This window comes from Puma concolor, chromosome A3 (genome assembly GCF_028749965.1).
Source record: "Puma concolor isolate L17-30 chromosome A3, mPumCon1.1.hap2, whole genome shotgun sequence".
Taxonomy (NCBI): Eukaryota; Metazoa; Chordata; class Mammalia; order Carnivora; family Felidae; genus Puma; species Puma concolor.
Window position 1 is genome coordinate 67,823,885 of NC_141669.1, and position 17,347 is coordinate 67,841,231.

Consider the following 17,347-nt stretch of genomic DNA (forward strand, 5'->3'; position numbering starts at 1 on the left):
CAATTAGAAAGCAGAAACTGAAATGGCAGGTGCTAGAGGTGAGATTCATGGCTGTAGCTTCTCTCCCAACATTTTTAACATTCTGTTGTTTTCATAACAAAAAATAAAGGCCAAATCCTCTTAACTGCAGTGATATCCTTTCTCGGATACCAAAAATTAAAAAAAAAAAAAATCATTTAAAGACTGTTAGTGTATTTGGGCTAAAGGAATTAGGTGTTTAAAAACGGGTAGGGAAGGAATGTCCAAAAAAAGTTTTTTAAATTCCCAAACCTCAAATTTCAGGCACTATTTGTAGGGAGTTTTAAGAATATAAAGCCAATCCTTCAGGAGGAAGGTTAATTTGAGTTGGAGTCAGGCACAAAACCCAGGAGGTCCAGCCTTTACTCAGAGGCCTTGAATAAGGATCCTAGTCCTTTCCACAGTGTCACACCCAAGTGCTCAGAAAGCAAGGAGGAACCAGAAACTGGCAGCTATAGCAGGACATGCATCCTTGAAGCTCAAGGCAATAGTGGAAATAAAAATAACTTCAAACACTGAGAAGACTCACCGAGACAGAAACAACCAGACAGAATCCTGAATGTATCTTACATATTCAAGTCACACACATACAGCAGACTTCTGTCCGGCCAGTCTTTCTCTTCTAGTGGGACCAGGGAGAAGAGAAAAGCCAAATGGTGACTTAGGGCCCCGTGTCCAAATGACACAAATCTACGAGAGGACAGGATGATGGCTTCGGAGGGATATGCTTCTCATTGTAAAAAACAGTTACACGGGCAGTGGACATGGTTGCTGACTCAGAGAACCCTCAAGAGAAGTCAGTGTGGCTTCACTGCTCACCAGTGGTAACCAAAGGCGTTCAGAGAAGGCCTTTCAAGGCTGGATCATCAATTTAACTATAGGAAAGGACCATCTAAAACTTGGCTATAGTTTTCCATAGTCCTAAGGGTACTTTTTGTTTGGGGCAAGGTTAAATCTCTTGCTTTGTTTCCATCTCTCACCTCCTATCCCTATAATAGGACTCAGAAGCTCCTTCATCCTCTGAGGCGGATGCTGGGTCTAACTCTGGTTCTTATAAAAAGTAAAGAACCGCAGGTGCCTGAGTACAACAGACGGGTAATATGTAAGCTTCTTTTCCCATTGAGATAGGGTCTGGCTTTATGAAGCTAGATCCCATTTTCTTGCTCACCCAGTACTGCAATGTGTCTGGAACTTCCTTGGAGCCAGGAAGCTCACCCAGTCACACCCCTGGGGCGGGTTTGGACAGCAGGCTACTTTCCAACCAGCCATGAGCACTTTAAAGGTCACTTGTACCCCACCCACATCTGTTAGGAGCCAGTGTCTTTGTTCTGGTACTTTTTCATTTCAACAAACTCAGTGGTAATCGACAAGATTTCCGGAACATAAGCACATTATAATGACTTTCGCATTTTATGAAAATAGCTTCACAACAGCATCAGAAAGTTTCTGGACAGGGGATGAGATATGAAGATTTAGATATTTATACTTAGCTTGCGTCCCCATAGCACCTGGAATTCACATATTTGTGTATTTTGGTAACAGACAAGTATCCTCTGAGGTCAGTTTCTGATCTTGAGGCCTCTGGGGATATTAAAGTGAAACCAGAATTCATTTAACATCAGCTGAGGACAGCGTAGACCTCCTGAGGGCAGATCAATGGAAAGACCCTTCCCGCATCCATCTTTCTTATGTTTATGGACAGTATTTCCCATTTCTTGTGTTTTTTTTTTTTTTTTTAAGTAGGCTCCTTGCTCCATGTGGACCCCAACAGAGGACTTGAACTCATGACCCTGAACTGAGCTCAAGAGTCAGATGCTTAACCAACTGAGCCACTCACATCCCTCCATTCATCCTCAAGACAGGAATCCTAAGAAGGCTTTGGAACCCCTGGAGCTCAGGTTCCAAATCAAGGGCAAAAGGAAGGTTAAACCGACTGCTGCTGAAAAGTTCTGTCATACACAGGATTCTCCATTGACAACGTCACCTGCTTCCAACAACCCCTCACAGCTGCAGCACCAGGGGACGTATAAATACATGCAGGAAACTACAAGGCGGCTGCACGTCTGCCTCGAAGCACGTGTCCCTAACGGCCAAGCCCGCCTTCAGGAAACCAGCTGTGTGCATCTGATACAGATGAACATGAGGTATTATATTTACAAAATAACTGGAGACTTAACATTAGGAAGAAAGGAAATAAATTCTTTTTCTCTAAGTTAAGAACACCTGGCCTAATTTTTATTTTTCACACTCACTCAAGGGTTTGGTGGAGGGATTTTTCCCCTTTTTTTGTAGCTACTTAAAAAGCAACAGACACAAAATTATAATTAATGTATGTCATACCTTATTCAACAGTAGCACCCTCAGAATATATGGTTCAGGCTCTGAATCAGTGAAAGAGACAGACTGGAAGTGCTAAAGCCAAAAGCTGAATCGTCATGGGGAGGGAGTAATTTCCCCTTTCAACCCATATGGTAAAACATTAATCTGGCCCAGGGTCTCAGGAGATGCTCTTGGACATGGTAAGCAAGGAAACGCTCTCAGCAAGTTCTTCCTTTTCACTGCACTTGAAAGTCAGAAAAGAAGCCTTGAGGAAGAACTTGCTTCTTGATGACATCGGTTTCACGATGAGCCCTTAAAAATCCAACCCAAACCGGGACCACGGAAGACTGACTGGAACAGAGGCTAGGCAGCAGATGGGCCAGACGAGAACCGGCCTGTGCTGGTACATCCAGATCTTGATCTGCCCTGACCTCGCACTTTAGTAACCACCAAGGCAGGGTAAGAATTAAGTTACAAACAGAGCGCGTTGGCCCTCAGTCAGGGAGAAAAATCTTACAGAACTCCAAATAAATGAGTAAACAAATAAAAATTAAAGAAGAGCATCCAATCTTGGAGATGTCTTGGCAGAAGAGGAAAGGGGCTTTTCTCTCATCAGAAAAAAAAAAAAATCCTATCAAGGTATTATCCAAGCCAATTTTCTGAGAAGGGCCTGATAACACTCCTTTGTGGCTGTGCCAGGTAGGTAGGACAAGGAAACCTCGCCCTCCCTCGCTACTCCCTCCGAAAGGCTTCAGAGGAGTCCTGTGTGGATGAAGGTGAACATGGGCTTAGCTGGGGAAATGTGGCTCTCAGAGTCCCACCAGGTGACAGGCTATACATCAACTCTCCAAGGGCATGGCTCATATCCAACTGCTACTCGGCATCATGAGGGCTCTTACAACCCTTTGATTTAGTATTAGTTTGGCTTCTCACAGCTTCTTTTCTTTTGTGGACACCTGCACATGCTTGACCATAAGAACCACAGTGCCAGGTAGCCATGCAACTGCTCACTGATTTTCTGTGAGGTAGGGAGATTTTCTGATAGATTAAATTTTGCCAGCTGCCCATACTTCACTCACTGGGAAATTTATACCCACAGTCCCAAGGATGTCTGGCCAGTGATTCAGAGGCTAGAGAGTCCTAGGGTGCCAGACTCCCTCAGGAACCTTGGAACACTGTACCTGTCATCAATGGAGTCCACCTTCTCCTGGATGCGATCTGAGTTGATGTTTCCATCGCTCACCAGCCTCCGGCCTGTCTCCACGACAGCATTGATCTTCTCCTCATTGGCATCCATGGTGGTCATGAAGTCCTCTTGTTTTTTAATAGCTGCTTCAGCTCCTTCCAAGGTGGTAGGCATTTCAGTATGAGCCAAAACATACTCCTTTTTCAAAGAGAGAAAACCAAAATCACAGCAGGATGAAATATGAAATACAACTCATTTTGAGAATAATGAGAGCACTGTTTCCCATATCCTGGGTTTTTGTGTAACATACTTCATTACACTTGCTTCATTATTCTTAAATAAAATAATCTACTGAATCAGAAAAAAACAGAAGTTGGGAGGGGAAAATACCTAGTGGGACACCATAAGGAACTAAATTTCCTTAAGTGGTTCCATGTGCTAAATTTTTCTCTAAAGTGAGTGAGGACAGTAACCAAAGCTTTGTGCATCAGCCACCAGGGTCCTCTCATATGCTCATGAAGGCAACAGTGACATACTCTTCAAACGCTCTCTTAAAAAGAGAGATTAACAACCCTGATGTTGGCCACCATCTTCAGCTGTTTCTGACTCAAAGTCCCTCTTATACTAGAGCAAGGAAGACAGAACCATTTACTCCTCCATGAAAAAAAAACAAAAAACAAAAAACTCAAGCAAACAAATAAAAAAACCAATCAAACAAAAAAATCCCTCACCGCACCTTTCAAACTGTCAAACTGGATTGCTCTCTCACAGAATATCGCCAATTGACGTGATACCATGAGGACATACTATGAATGTAACAGACCCTCAGAAGCAGCTGAAACAGAAGAGGACTCTGCAGATGAGGAGCTCCCGCAGGGACCCGCAGCTCCCATCCCCTACACTGTGATGGCTTTCAACACTTTAGAAGTCGGGGAAAAGAGCCTCTCAGATACCCTTCTGCCTCCACACAGGGATGCTTTGAAGCAGCGGCCTGCTCTGAAAGGAAGGAAGCAAAGGCAGTGAGGAGAGGTACCTGGTTGTTAAGGAAGGCCTCGGCCTGCTTCGTGTCCCTAAGGAACTGCTGGTAGGCATGTGACTGGGACAGGAGATTCTGCCTGTTCTCCCACATTTTGTGCAGCTCGTTCCACCCGGTGTCCAGGGCCTGCAGCCGCTGCCGCAGAAACATGTACTGGGCGTCGGTCTGTCCCTGGGTGACCATCTCGCCCATGTCCCTCATCTTCTGGTAGTCCTCCTCATAGTTGTCGATCTCGTTTTTGATGTTCTCATGCTGCGTGAGGAGCTTCTCTGCCTCAGTCAGGGTGTTGGGCATGTCCTCAGAGGCGATGGCCGTCTGGGTCCGGGAGAGCCAGGACTGGAAGTCGTCCAGATCCCGCAGGAACTGCTGCAGCTTGCTGGCCTCTCCCAGGGAGGCCTCGCGGTTTTTCAGGGTTGTCTTCATCTCCTCCCACACGTCGCTGATCTCGGCCAGCCGAGACAGGATGGCCTGAGCCTGGTCGGGGTGCTCGGACTCGAGCTTCTCCGCCTCTTTCTGCAGGTCGCTCAGCTTTGCCTCGATGGCCACCAGGTCCCGCTCCATGCCGGTCAGCTTGCGCTGCAGGGCCATGACGCCGGCCAGGTCGTTGCCCAGGTCCTGGGTGGACTCGATGACCTTTGTCTTTTCTCGAATCCAGGATTTGGTTTCATTGCACTCAAGGTGGTAGTTCTGTATGCTCAGGGCAGAGAGAAGAGCGTCCTTCTTCCTGTCGACCAGCTCTCGGAACTGACTCCACCTGTGAGTGCAAGGCCATGGAGAGAGAGTCATGTAAGAGACAGGCTGACAGCCCACGGCTGGACAGTCACATTAACTGCAGTGGTCATTTCCTCTCTCAATCTCTTCTAGGAATACATGCTTTTTGGAAAATCATCTCACTCTGTATATGGATACCAAATATTATCAAAACAGCTCAGGGACACAATATAATCTGAAAAAAGCCAGTCATGAGAGGCACTTGTTCAAAGAGCTCCAATGGAGCTGTGACAGCAGCACATCTGTCCCCCAAAGAGTCAGTTACTTTTCTGTAACTGCATTTCTGCCATGTGCATTTTACTCACCTCTGAACTGCAGCTAATGAACATTTTCCAAACCCAAAACCTGACAGATACCTTCAGAGCCAAGGCCACCACAACCTAGTCAAATGTGTTTATGCAACAGAAAGATGACAAGGGAACAAAGGTCTAACTTGATAATCAGGACTTTCACTGACCAATTAGGTCTAAAACATGCTAAAACCCTGTCCCAGAAAGATTAAGATTAAAAGGGACAGTAGAGGGGCGCCTGGGTGGCGCAGTCGGTTAAGCGTCCGACTTCAGCCAGGTCACGATCTCGCGGTCCGTGAGTTCGAGCCCCGCGTCAGGCTCTGGGCTGATGGCTCAGAGCCTGGAGCCTGTTTCCGATTCTGTGTCTCCCTCTCTCTCTGACCCTCCCCCGTTCATGCTCTGTCTCTCTCTGTCCCAAAAATAAATAAACGTTGAAAAAAAAAAAATTTTTAAAAGGGACAGTAGAGGTGCCACCTTGACACTGTGGCGCTCCACTCTTGGCACAGGCCTCACCTTAACATCTTGACTTCTGATGCTAGGGGCTAGGCTGCCTTGTATGACACCACCCCAAAAGATACTTCTTGCAAAACTAGGGGATGTTGTAAGGCACATGCCAATGCTGTGACATCAGTGCCACAGTATCAGTGAACCTTTGTAGGAAATTCCTGACAGCAAGTCTCAGCAAGTGACCTTGCCCTCCCTGGCCTCACACACTGCTGGCTGCACGCTCACCTTGTGTTGAGTTTGTCCTGCTGGGCTTTGATCTCCTTCTCACTTGGGTGGCCACTGTGCATGAGCTGTCGTGCAATCTGGTTCACCACTGCGACCCGGGAAGCCTGGTTGTTCATTTCAGGCTCAAGGCTCTCAAATCTGGAAAAGCAATTGAACAGGGTAGGTCACCCTCTTGGTCACAAGTGGTGATGGGGGGCGGGTGGTGGCCTCAGCACTGCTGGCAGCTCTTGCACTCACCTGTGCTGGATGACTTCCAGGTCCTCCAGTTTTTCTGGGATCTGCATGTTGTTGAGCCACTGCTCCTTCTCGTCGATCCAGAGCTCACAGGCATCAGCCTCACTGAACATCTTGTACAAGGCCAGGGTGTCCTGCAGTGCCTGCTTCCTCAGCCGCGTCAGCTCTGCCACCTCCTTGTACCGTTCCTCGATGCCTGACAGCCGGCCCCTCACATCTGGAGACTCGGCATGCTCCTGGGGGAGGGCGCTGGCCTGCTCGTGCAGCGTGTCGATGGTGGGCCTATAGTTGGCGATCTCCTCTGCCACGTCCTTGTGTTTCTTGACCAGAGACTGCGTGGAGTACTCGTCATGGCCCACGTCATTGCTGGAGACAATCTTGAGGATGTCCAGCATCCACGCGTCAATGTCGTCGGCGTCTGCCTGGAACTGGTGTAGCAGCGAGGCCTCCTCCAGGCGCTTCTTCCGGATGGCCGAGAGCTGCTCCAGGTTGGCCCACTGCTCCCGGATGTAAAGGATCCGCTCTCGGATCTTCTCTGACCCAAAGTGCTCCTCCGCGATCATGTCTTCACCTTCTTTGATGGCCTGCTCGAAATGGCCACTGCGGCCGCTCATCTCATCCTCGAATGCCCGGTGCTTGCTGAGCAAGCGCATGACGCTGGTCAGGTCCTTCCCATAATCGTCGGAGGACAGGATCTTCTCCTTCTCTCGTATCCAGCCCTCCTCTTCTGCCATCTCCCAGAAGAACTTCCAGAGGCGACGGGACTCTTCCAGTCGAGCCCGGCGTTCGGCTGCCAGCTGGCAGAGTTCTTGGTAACAGAACTCCATGTGGGCCACGCGGTCTCGGATCACCTGAGGGTCACAGGGCTTGTAACCTGTTTAATGTCAAGGAAGGAATGTGGGAGTATGACAGTTTAGCAGAGGTCCCTGTTCGTTCGCAGGCAGTGAGCTATACCCATTCTCTCACCATGAGATTACCAGTTCCATTCTCACTGCAGAGCCAGATTATGAGGCAGGGGCAATGAGAAGTGTCATTTTTTGGCCCAAGTGCAAAGTCATTACTTATGAACCAAAAAAGGCACATAAATTATAAGAAAAAGGGCAGCTACATTTAATTGTTTTGCAAATATAAGGAACACAACCAAATCTTTCCAAACATCCTCTCAACAAGGATATGTACAACCAGATGTGAAAAAGCCATGAGATGCTTAAACAGCCACACCAGGGTGTTGGTATGAATCAAGTGTGGTCTAGGTCAACTCTGATTGCCAAATATCACCATTAAAAACCAAGGAGCACTTGGGTATTTAAGGAAAACACCTGTCCGTTTCAGAAAAGCCAGACAGAGTTAAATAAAGTGTCCATTAGGCTACCCCACTGCATCTTGTGTACCCATGATGTGATAGCAGACAAACCCACTGGGAACCTACAATGGCACAGTAACTCCAGTTACTGGAGGGACAGTGTCCCTGCTGGCACACACCACTTATCTACTTCTATAAAAATGGATCTCTGGTGATGAAGAAGTAATGTCTGCAACAGTCCATCCTCACCTTCCCCGTCTGTTGCGAACTTCTGGGCAGAGGCATTGACGCCTCTCACTCGCTCTGCCTGGATGCCAATGTCCGCTTCAACCAGGGCGTGCTTCTGTAACAGGTCTTCCACACCAAGCAAGTGCTTGCCATAGTCTTGAGACAGTAATAGCACCTGCGTGCCAGAGAAAACAGAGAGGACATCAATGCACACAATCTTGACTTCAGTGTCTTATAATCTTTGGACATGCCGAGAGCCAGCAACCATGCTACACCCTCCCTCCCTGCATCTCAAGGGGAGAAGGACAAGCAATTCGGAGCAGAAAGACAAGCAATTCGGAGCAAAATCAAACTAACCCAGAAGCTTTCATCAGGACAGACATGATAAACTAAAGGTGATTTACCCTGGAATAAGCAGGTCACAACTACACTAAGAACAGAATAGAAAAAAAGGGAGTGGTGGAAAGCGGTATGGCAGGTAACCTGGGGCTCGAAGACTCTATCCAAAAAGATAAGAGATAAAGGTCACAGAGTTATTTCACTTCAAAGTTTAAAGAAATCTCCCAGAAGTTGTGGACCTCTCAAATGGATGTCTGCCTCAGTTAAAAGCTTACTGTTATGCCTCTGAGATACTTCTATCATCAATGGGAGAACAATCTAGTTGAAAGCTTACAAACCACACCTTTAACCAAACAAACACAGAGTCAGGCAGCTTCATGCTTAGAAGGGCCTGAGCAATTTCTTTGGTTTAAGTTCGAATCCATTACCATTTTCTTCTTTTCTTCCATCAGCTCAACTTGGGGGCCTCATGAGACCTCCCCTCCAGATGGAACTTCCACTTCACTCCTACTTCTGAGGGAAATCTCTGGCCCCAAATCTGAACTATAATGTACAACACGATTTATAAAATGAAAAGCATATCCCTGTTAGATTTTATGAACATTTCTACGTTAAAAAGTCAATGCAGACCACACTTGAGAACATAATAAATCTTGGACGATAAGAGGGCAAACTGATGTTATGAGGTGACTCTGCCTTGCCACCAGGGACAGTTCAAGAGGTGAGGCAAAAGACGAAGGCTTATATCCCAGGAAGGAAATCCCCTGCATAAGGTCAAGCTTGGGAACACAGTGTGCTGAGATAAAGGGGGTTTCCCGGGACTGTCTACAAACTGCCCTGTTCTGTTCAAGCTATGAAGCCACGTGCGTTCCAGCTGGGGGACTGCGTGACATGGACGAGCCTTCTACCACTTGCAGCAGAGAACACAAATGGGCGTGGGGATTTGGCACAATGGCAGGTCTCCTCCCGGACGGGAGGCAAGCTTGGAACTCTATGCTCAGGGCTGTCCAGTGAGGAAGGGGAAGCACAAACTGGCAGTGGCAGCCACTCTGAATCCACTCTGTCCTATGATGTGTACACATATTACCACACTTAGTCCTTGCTACAACGGATTGAGGTAGGTGGTCAGTGCGATCTCCACTTAAAAACAAAGAAAGGAGGCTCAAGAAGACTACACAGCTCCAGCACCGACAATCTCAACTGGTTCCCAAACACACTGCCTACCACTCTCCCATGTGCCCACATTATCTTCCCAGGCCCCTCCCCAAACTAGAGCCACTCACACACAGATCAATGAGATGGAAAGCTAGTTCAACTCTCAAAAATCAACAACATTTGATTGACTCGCTACTGTGGAACAGATCTAAATGAAGTCTAAATCACTGCAGCTGACCTCTAACTACAGAACTCATCTTTACACTCCACACGCCATTTAACTCTTAAACTAACAATCTTCCCACGGGTAATGTGGCCCCTCTGTGGCTTCACAGAGAGGGCAGTTAGACCAGTGGCACACTGTACAGCGTGGGTTCCAGAAAAGGGAGGCCCCATTTCATCAGCTCTGGCCTCCTTTCACTCAAGTTCTACCTTCATTTCGTCCATCCAGTCCATAATGTAGAGCATTTCCTGGAATATCTTTTGCAGCCCCAGGTTCATCTCAAGACGCTGCCTCCGGGCCCTGAGCAGTTCCAGCAGGTACTCCCAGAGCCGGATGACATTGTCTTTCCTTGCTGTGATGCGCTTGATGTCGTGGTAGTTCTCCGCCTCAAGCTCCCTGGCCACTGCTACCACCGCCTGCACACGTTCCTCGTATGCGGCGATGTCTGTCTCAATGGCCTCGTGCTTTTTTGTGGCGGCCTCAACAGCAGGAAGGTCAAAACCAAAGTTGTCCTATAGAGAAATGGGAGGAAAAAAAACCCCACAAAATAAAAAAGTCATCCAGCTGGAACAAAGAAACCGAGACGGAGGATGAATCCTGAACACCACCTCTGGTGGTTCTAAGGCCACACTGACTTGAGCCCTGCCAGATGCTGGTCTGTCTCCGCCTTCCTTAGGACACTTACAACACCTTAGTCGAGCTAGGATGCCCTCTCCAAAGCCAATCAGCAACTTCTCATTTTACACTGGAGTCCAAGCTCATATCTAGACCTTTATACTTATGTGACTGGAGCAGGTGACAGTTTGTGTTATGCTAAGTAGAAAAAGAAAGCCACTTTTATTTATTTCATGACTAGTCTAACTGCCTTGAATGTCAGATGGTCAGAGACAGAAGGTAAGAGAAATTTCTAAAAATTATATAAATGTGAGCAGTTCACACTCACTCACTGGCTCTAAACAAACTGCTTGAGCTGTTTTCAAATCTATGAAAAGTTAGATAAACAGAAGACAAAGTATATTAGAAATGATAAACATCCTCTTCATAGGAAGTGAGCAAGAGGACTCGAGTTACTTCAGAATAGTGGGTGTTGATAAGTGGCTGTCCTGCAGTCCTTGGGTATGGTCTACATTTCTAGATGACCCCAGGAGTGGTTTCCCGAAGAAGGTCTAGAGCAGAACCTGAGACACCAGACGCTGGTTTTCGCTCAGCCAGGTCTCCCTCATAGCTGCCTTGCGATCGAATCTGCGGGCGAGCTGTTCCAGTTTCTCCTGTCTGATGAGCTCGTTCCGCAGAGCCAGTTCTCGCTCGTGTTCCGCTTTTTCCAGTCTTTCCCAGGCCTACAGGGGCGAAAAAGAACAGCTTCCTGCAATGTTCAAGGAACTTTCCTTGGCTACAGTCAATGGCTAGTACTTCTCATTAAGACCTGAGAACTTAAAAAGGGACATCCTGTTTCCAGCCTCCCTGACCCTTAAGCCCGGAGAAAAGAAATCGTTTTCTCTCAGTTGAGCCACATGGGAACACTCTCTCCAATCTTTATTTAAAGGTCTGCTATATTTGGAAAACAAAACAGGGCAGATATGGAGAAATATAACTAAATTATAAATCTCTTACTTTGAGAGGAATCAAAGTATCTTCAACAGCTCTGATCACATAAAAAAGACAAATCCTTTTTCTCAGAAAGAAATCATATTATGAATCTCTTATTCACCCCACACTGGGCCATTTGTTATTTTTTTGCTTTGTTTTTTTTGGTTCAACATTTTATTTATTTAACTAATCTTTATGCCCAACGTGGGGCTCAAACTCAACCCCAAGATCAAGAGTGGCACACTCCACCGACTGAACCAGCCAGGCACCTCCCATGCCCTCCCCCTTCTTTGTGTGCCACTTTGTTTTTAATTCACACACCTAGCATTTTTTTTCAAAATCCTCACCAAATGTCCACATTAAATTCATTTCTATGAAATATATCTTACATTAAAAAAAAATGTAAAATAAAATAATCTAAATGTGTACCACTGACCACAGTTCTACATTTTTCAAATTTCTACTTGGAAATAATACCCACCACGAAATTCTATCATTACAGACAAAACAGGCCAATAATAGAAACTTTTGGACAGCTTCTCTGATAGAAACAGCCCAAATCCTAAGCTCAAACCTCCAGAGGTTCATATATATATTCCAGATATATGAAATAAGGTTTCAAATTCTCCCTTCTGCAATTTAAAGATGCTGTAGTTGGGGTGCCTAGGAGGCTCAGTCAGTTGTGTCCAACTTTGGCCTCAGGTCATGATCTCGCAGTTCATGAGTCTGAGCCCTGTGTCAGGCTCTGTGCTAACAGTGTAGAGCCTGGAGCCTGCTTCAGATTCTGGGTTGCCCCCTCTCTCTGCCCCTCCCCCACTCTCTCAAAAAACAAACAAACATTAAAAATATATATAAATAAATAAAGATGGAGTCGATGGCCTTGAACAAATGAGAGTAACAAGGTAAAGAGAATGAACCAAGACCAGTTTGATAATATCTAACATTCCCTCACCAAACTCCAACGGACTAGCCCACCTCAAGTATTTGCTTGACCCCCTGCAAAACCCCAGCCACCACTGTTACTCTTCAACTCAGCAGGCTGGGACAGACCCTTTCAGACTGCCCTCTTAGCAATCAAGACCTAGAACCTGAAGCAATAAAGCAGGTCAAGGCCCTAACAGGACCAGATGGATTGACTGGCTTTACCTTGTTAATGTCAGAGATGAGCTTGCCCTCCCGGGGCATGTAGACCTTCTGATTGTTGGCCCTCATCTTGCTCTGAATAGTAAAAAGCAGCACTTCCAAGTTCCCCTTCTCAGTAAACCTAAGCACAGAAAAAAAAAAAAAAATGCTGTTCCTTCAAGGGGAAAAATTAATTTGCTTTTGGAGAAAAAAACATTTCCCACAGCCACACAATCTTAAAAGCCATTTATCTCTGGTCAGATTTATGTGCAACTCAGGTTAGAGAAAACGCAGTACATTAGTTTTTGGGTATTACAGACCTCAAAAAATGCACCTAACTGTGGAATTTTGGTGGGGTTGGTTGACTGTTGTTACTGAGATTTATATTTGGGGGCATACAATACCAGTCATTAATTACTTCATTCAAGGTTTAGATTATATACATCCCGGATGATGGGCACAGCTGAAAACATTCAGCAAGAATTACTTCAAATGACTACCTACTATAACTTTCAATGGGTTTCAGAGACCGCAGCAAGGAGTTCTCAACAGAGCACGTTTACAGAAAAAGGAATGACTTTCCAACTATAAGAAGGGATAAGGTCCATAATCCTTATCTGACAATTAGAATTTTCAAAAAGAAGTGAAAAATCAAATTTAGGGGAAGTGAAAACTGATCTGAACAGATAGATATAAAACTATATATTATTTGTCTTTACTCAACACAATGTGAGTATTTACACATTTTGCTACACACGTCTCAGTAAGCCTGACAATGGGTTACTGCCTCAGGTCTACTGGGAGTCATATAATAAACAATATCCATGCACTCAGCTGCTTCTCTAAAATCCACATCAAGCATGAGGGTTTGGTATAAGGGACCTGTACTATTTCTTAGGATTCTCATGTATCACATGTATCAGACCAGGGACACAATCCACTGGAAGGGCTCACAGAGGGCATGGTTTGTAATAAAGTTCAGCCACTCAGGGTCAGATGAAAAGGAGTAAGATAGGCCACTGGTGACAGGCATTCATTAAGTGAGGAGATCACACAAGTCAGAAAGCAGGGGTCCATGCTGCAATCATCTCTCTTTCCACACTAATTATAACACATTCCAATCTGCATCTTACTTGGGTGGTTTCTCCACAGTGCGGTAAGTGTTAAAAGCCTGAAGCTGTTGTTGAACCCCAACCAGAGAATTGGCAAATTTGCGATTGTTCAATATAATGATGGTTTGTTCAATCCACTCCAGAAGATCAGAGGCAAGTGACTCATACTTTTCAATCATTTTTTCTGTTTCAATAGCATTGTCAAGCACCTGTAAACAAGAGTTAGAAAAACGGGAAAGATTGTATTGCCAAGTAAGAAAAACGTGATTATAACCCTACATGAGCACATGCACACTTAATGGACTGGCTTTGAAATAGTTCTCTGCTACTCTGGCCCAAGCATTTCAAACTAGAGGAACTATTTGTTAATAGGCACTCAGACTGCAGCCATTATTTGTGAGCAATGACAGCTTAACTCAAGTGTAATTGGTTCTGTAACCTCCCAACCCCCAGGCAAAGGGTTTCAGATTCTGAATGACTCCTGTTGCCTAAGCTCCAAAATTCCTAGAAAAAACGAAAAGGGCTCTATTTTGCTTGGTCCTATCCCATGAATGCCCTTGAATTTTCTGAGGTGTTCTGAAATATATGGTGGTGAACATCAGCCAAATGAGAATTAAGAAGCATAACAGTGAGGCCTTTTCAACCAAATAAATAGGATTTCCTACCCATGACATCAACCGACTCAGATTTCCAATACCCAATCTTCTGATAGGGTGTAGGGGAGGGCTGTCTCTGGGTCTGAGATGCCCCTGAAATCCCTCCCTAAACATTGTAGCTACTCCTACCTCCTGTTACTCTTAGGGACAAAGAGGCTTCCTGCCTACTTCTCTGCCACCAGAAGTGTCCACCACAAGCTGCTGCTGGCTGAACTGATGAGTGCACGGGAGAACAAGGTGCTCGGTGGCAGTACATTAAGACACGAGCTTTAATCATGTCTCACAACTTATAAAATTGGTGTGAACTCACCTTTCCAATTCGTTTTCCTTCAACAGCCAAAGCCTTCATCTTAGAGAAGTAGTGGTAATAAGTCACCACATAAGTGATAATGGACTTCTCATCAGGGTGGTCCACACTGATATCTGTAACCCGGAGAAGATTTCCTCAGTACTCTGCTCAGAGTGCTACCACCCAGGCAGCAGCAACAACCCAGAATGACCATCTAATACTGACACAGGTCATTGTCTCCAATTTTTATACTTAGAGTTCTGCCATCAGTGCAGTAATTACAAGGCTAATGAGGATGAAACCATCTCACTGACTCTTTTATGATATGAATATTCACGAATGCCTTCTACTACTGCAATAAGGACATAAAAGTCTTAAGAGACATGATCCTTTCTCTTCAGGATCCCAAGCCATGAAGAAAACAACATGTACACAAAACAACTAGAGAAAAATGAAGAATACAGTAAGAATTATGTCAGAATTCTTAGCAATGTGGCTACTATCTAGCCACACCACGTTCATCTCCCTGCCCAATTCTACTCCCAAACTGGGTTTGTGCTGCTTGAATCCTCATTTATGCCAATGTCACCTGAATTTCTTCCAATCATTCAGTCTTTGGACATCTTTACCTTGTTGTTACCTGTTATCCAGTTAGTCACCAAATCTGAGTCCAGATGATTCTACTTATGGAGTCTTTACTGTCATTTATGGTTCAGACTCTCATGGTCACATAACCAGATATGAAGCAATAGCTTCCTCATTGGGTTTCCCTACCACCCAAGTCACTTTACACACTGTACCTGGTTGATCTTCCAGAAGCATAGCTGTGAACACTCTTTCTCCTAGCTCAAAATTACTCAAAAGTGCCCTACAATTTACAGAAATAAAGTCTAAGCCCCTTAACCCTCTGCCATAACTTTCCTTCCCTTCATTCCATCTATCCATCGAGTATTTATCAGGCTCCCTATAAGAGCCAACCACTGTTCTAGACATTTCTAATTCTATAGCCTATTATTTATTCTCAGGCATAAGGAGACTCAGGCATAAGGGGGCTATTCAACACCCCCCCCACACACACATTCCACAATTCCTAATACTCCTTCCCTTTACTCACAATATCCCTTTGCCTAAGACATCCTTCCCCACGCCATCACCTTCTTCCTAACCTTCAGCTCCACCTGAAGATACCACCTCAACACGGTTCTTTCTGATCCCTACAGTCAGAATTAGTGTCTCTCTCCTAAGTTCCCTTAAGGACTCTGTTTACATGGACACACAGTCCATTCTCTGCCAGGTATTATAATTCAGTACTCATACACACTTTCTTTGTTTTACAAGACTAAGTCCCCAAGGGTAGGAACCCTGTGTCTTGGTAAGCCTGGTGCTGCTCCACCTCTCAAATTCCTGGTGTGTTGTGTTGCACAAAGTGGGTAGTCAGAAAGTATTCACTAAGAGGGGGAATAAATGCATGAAGATGGCAAGTGTTTGAGGTATGGCAATACAAGTGAAGTATTAAACTCAGGACAGATGGAGAAGAGAACACATAGGATGAATAATACATAGGATAATCAGGCTGCTTTTCAAAATGCATTCACACATGTGCCTTCTATCTTCCTGGAGCCCCTGTGTGAGGCAGGATTGTTTCTCTTACTTTTAAGATGAGAATACTAGGGCACAGGGCAAGAAAGCTCCCTGCCAGTGTCACCGAGGCAACTGATGGCAATGGGGGCCAGCAGAGCAGCTACTGTTTCCCCCCCAGAGTCCCTGTGGCCAACTCTGCATCTGGCTCAGCCCCATTCAAGTATGCCCCAAAGAGAGAGAAATGGATGAAGGCCAGAAAAAAAATGCTGGTTCTGTACACAATACAATAAACACAAAATGTCAACATGACTGGGAAGATGTGAGCAGGCAAAAACCTTGTGGTTTTGTAACTAAACTGCAATCTTATCTTAGCTGATGCTCTCTGGGGCACTCAACAACTAACAATAGCTAAGAACAACTAATAATCAAGATCAAACCGGACAAGTGACATCAACTGCCTTTTTTTAGCTCCTTGTCTTGTGATCTGGGAAACATCAATCCCCTTTTCCATACTGGGAAGTGATTAGAAAGATTAACTAATGAGCAAGTTATTTAAAAAATATCTGTCATAGTGGTAGGAAAAAAAAGGTTATTTAGCAAAGCACAAAGAGCTACAGCTGAAGAAGAATGTCTTCCCATAGTTAAAGTAGGGGTTAAGAAGGAAGATTAATCACAGCCCAAGGAATTTTAGTTTTCTGTTTATATTAAGAAATCATTTAATGGGTTAGCACAAAGATAATTTTATCTCCACTTCCTGTATAGTGAATTTATCAGTGAATCTGATGCACTGGAAAGAGCAAGCCTGCTTGGCAGCCTCATGACCTCAATCTGTCCTTGGGGAGTTCAACTTCCTGTTCTATATTTATAAGAACTTTAAACTTTCACTCACAGCTTTCTCTGTAATATCTGCTCGCAGCTGAGAGCCATGATCTGAAGAGCTCCAGCACTACAAACAAATCCTCTTATGTTTCAAATGCTTTTCAAAATAAGAAAAAGTACCTATGACAGTTCACGCTAAAATCCTACAATTAGGATTCTGTGTGAACTAAGGGAGTTATGGCCTGAGGGAATGCCCCACACCAGTCGACTCCAAGTCACCTGCAGTCAGTCTCTGGGGTCCTGCTGCAGGAACTGAGAGTGGAGACAGTGGTTTCAGGCAGAAGCGG

At 45.2% G+C, this 17,347-nt stretch overlaps 1 protein-coding gene across 4 annotated transcripts in view; it reads right to left on the bottom strand.

Moving 5' to 3' along the window:
- Positions 1 to 17,347, bottom strand: part of SPTBN1 (spectrin beta, non-erythrocytic 1) — a 200,540-nt gene that overhangs the window by 38,660 nt on the left and 144,533 nt on the right. For all 4 annotated transcript variants that reach the window (XM_086701103.1, XM_086701105.1, XM_086701106.1 and 1 more), the window contains 10 exons: positions 14,622 to 14,734; positions 13,677 to 13,864; positions 12,568 to 12,685; positions 11,013 to 11,171; positions 10,044 to 10,346; positions 8,139 to 8,292; positions 6,590 to 7,460; positions 6,353 to 6,490; positions 4,557 to 5,313; positions 3,519 to 3,721 (listed from right to left, as the gene is read on the bottom strand). In XM_086701103.1, coding sequence (XP_086557229.1) covers positions 3,519 to 3,721; positions 4,557 to 5,313; positions 6,353 to 6,490; positions 6,590 to 7,460; positions 8,139 to 8,292; positions 10,044 to 10,346; positions 11,013 to 11,171; positions 12,568 to 12,685; positions 13,677 to 13,864; positions 14,622 to 14,734 — 3,004 coding nt within the window. The remainder of the gene's footprint in view (positions 1 to 3,518; positions 3,722 to 4,556; positions 5,314 to 6,352; positions 6,491 to 6,589; positions 7,461 to 8,138; positions 8,293 to 10,043; positions 10,347 to 11,012; positions 11,172 to 12,567; positions 12,686 to 13,676; positions 13,865 to 14,621; positions 14,735 to 17,347) is intronic.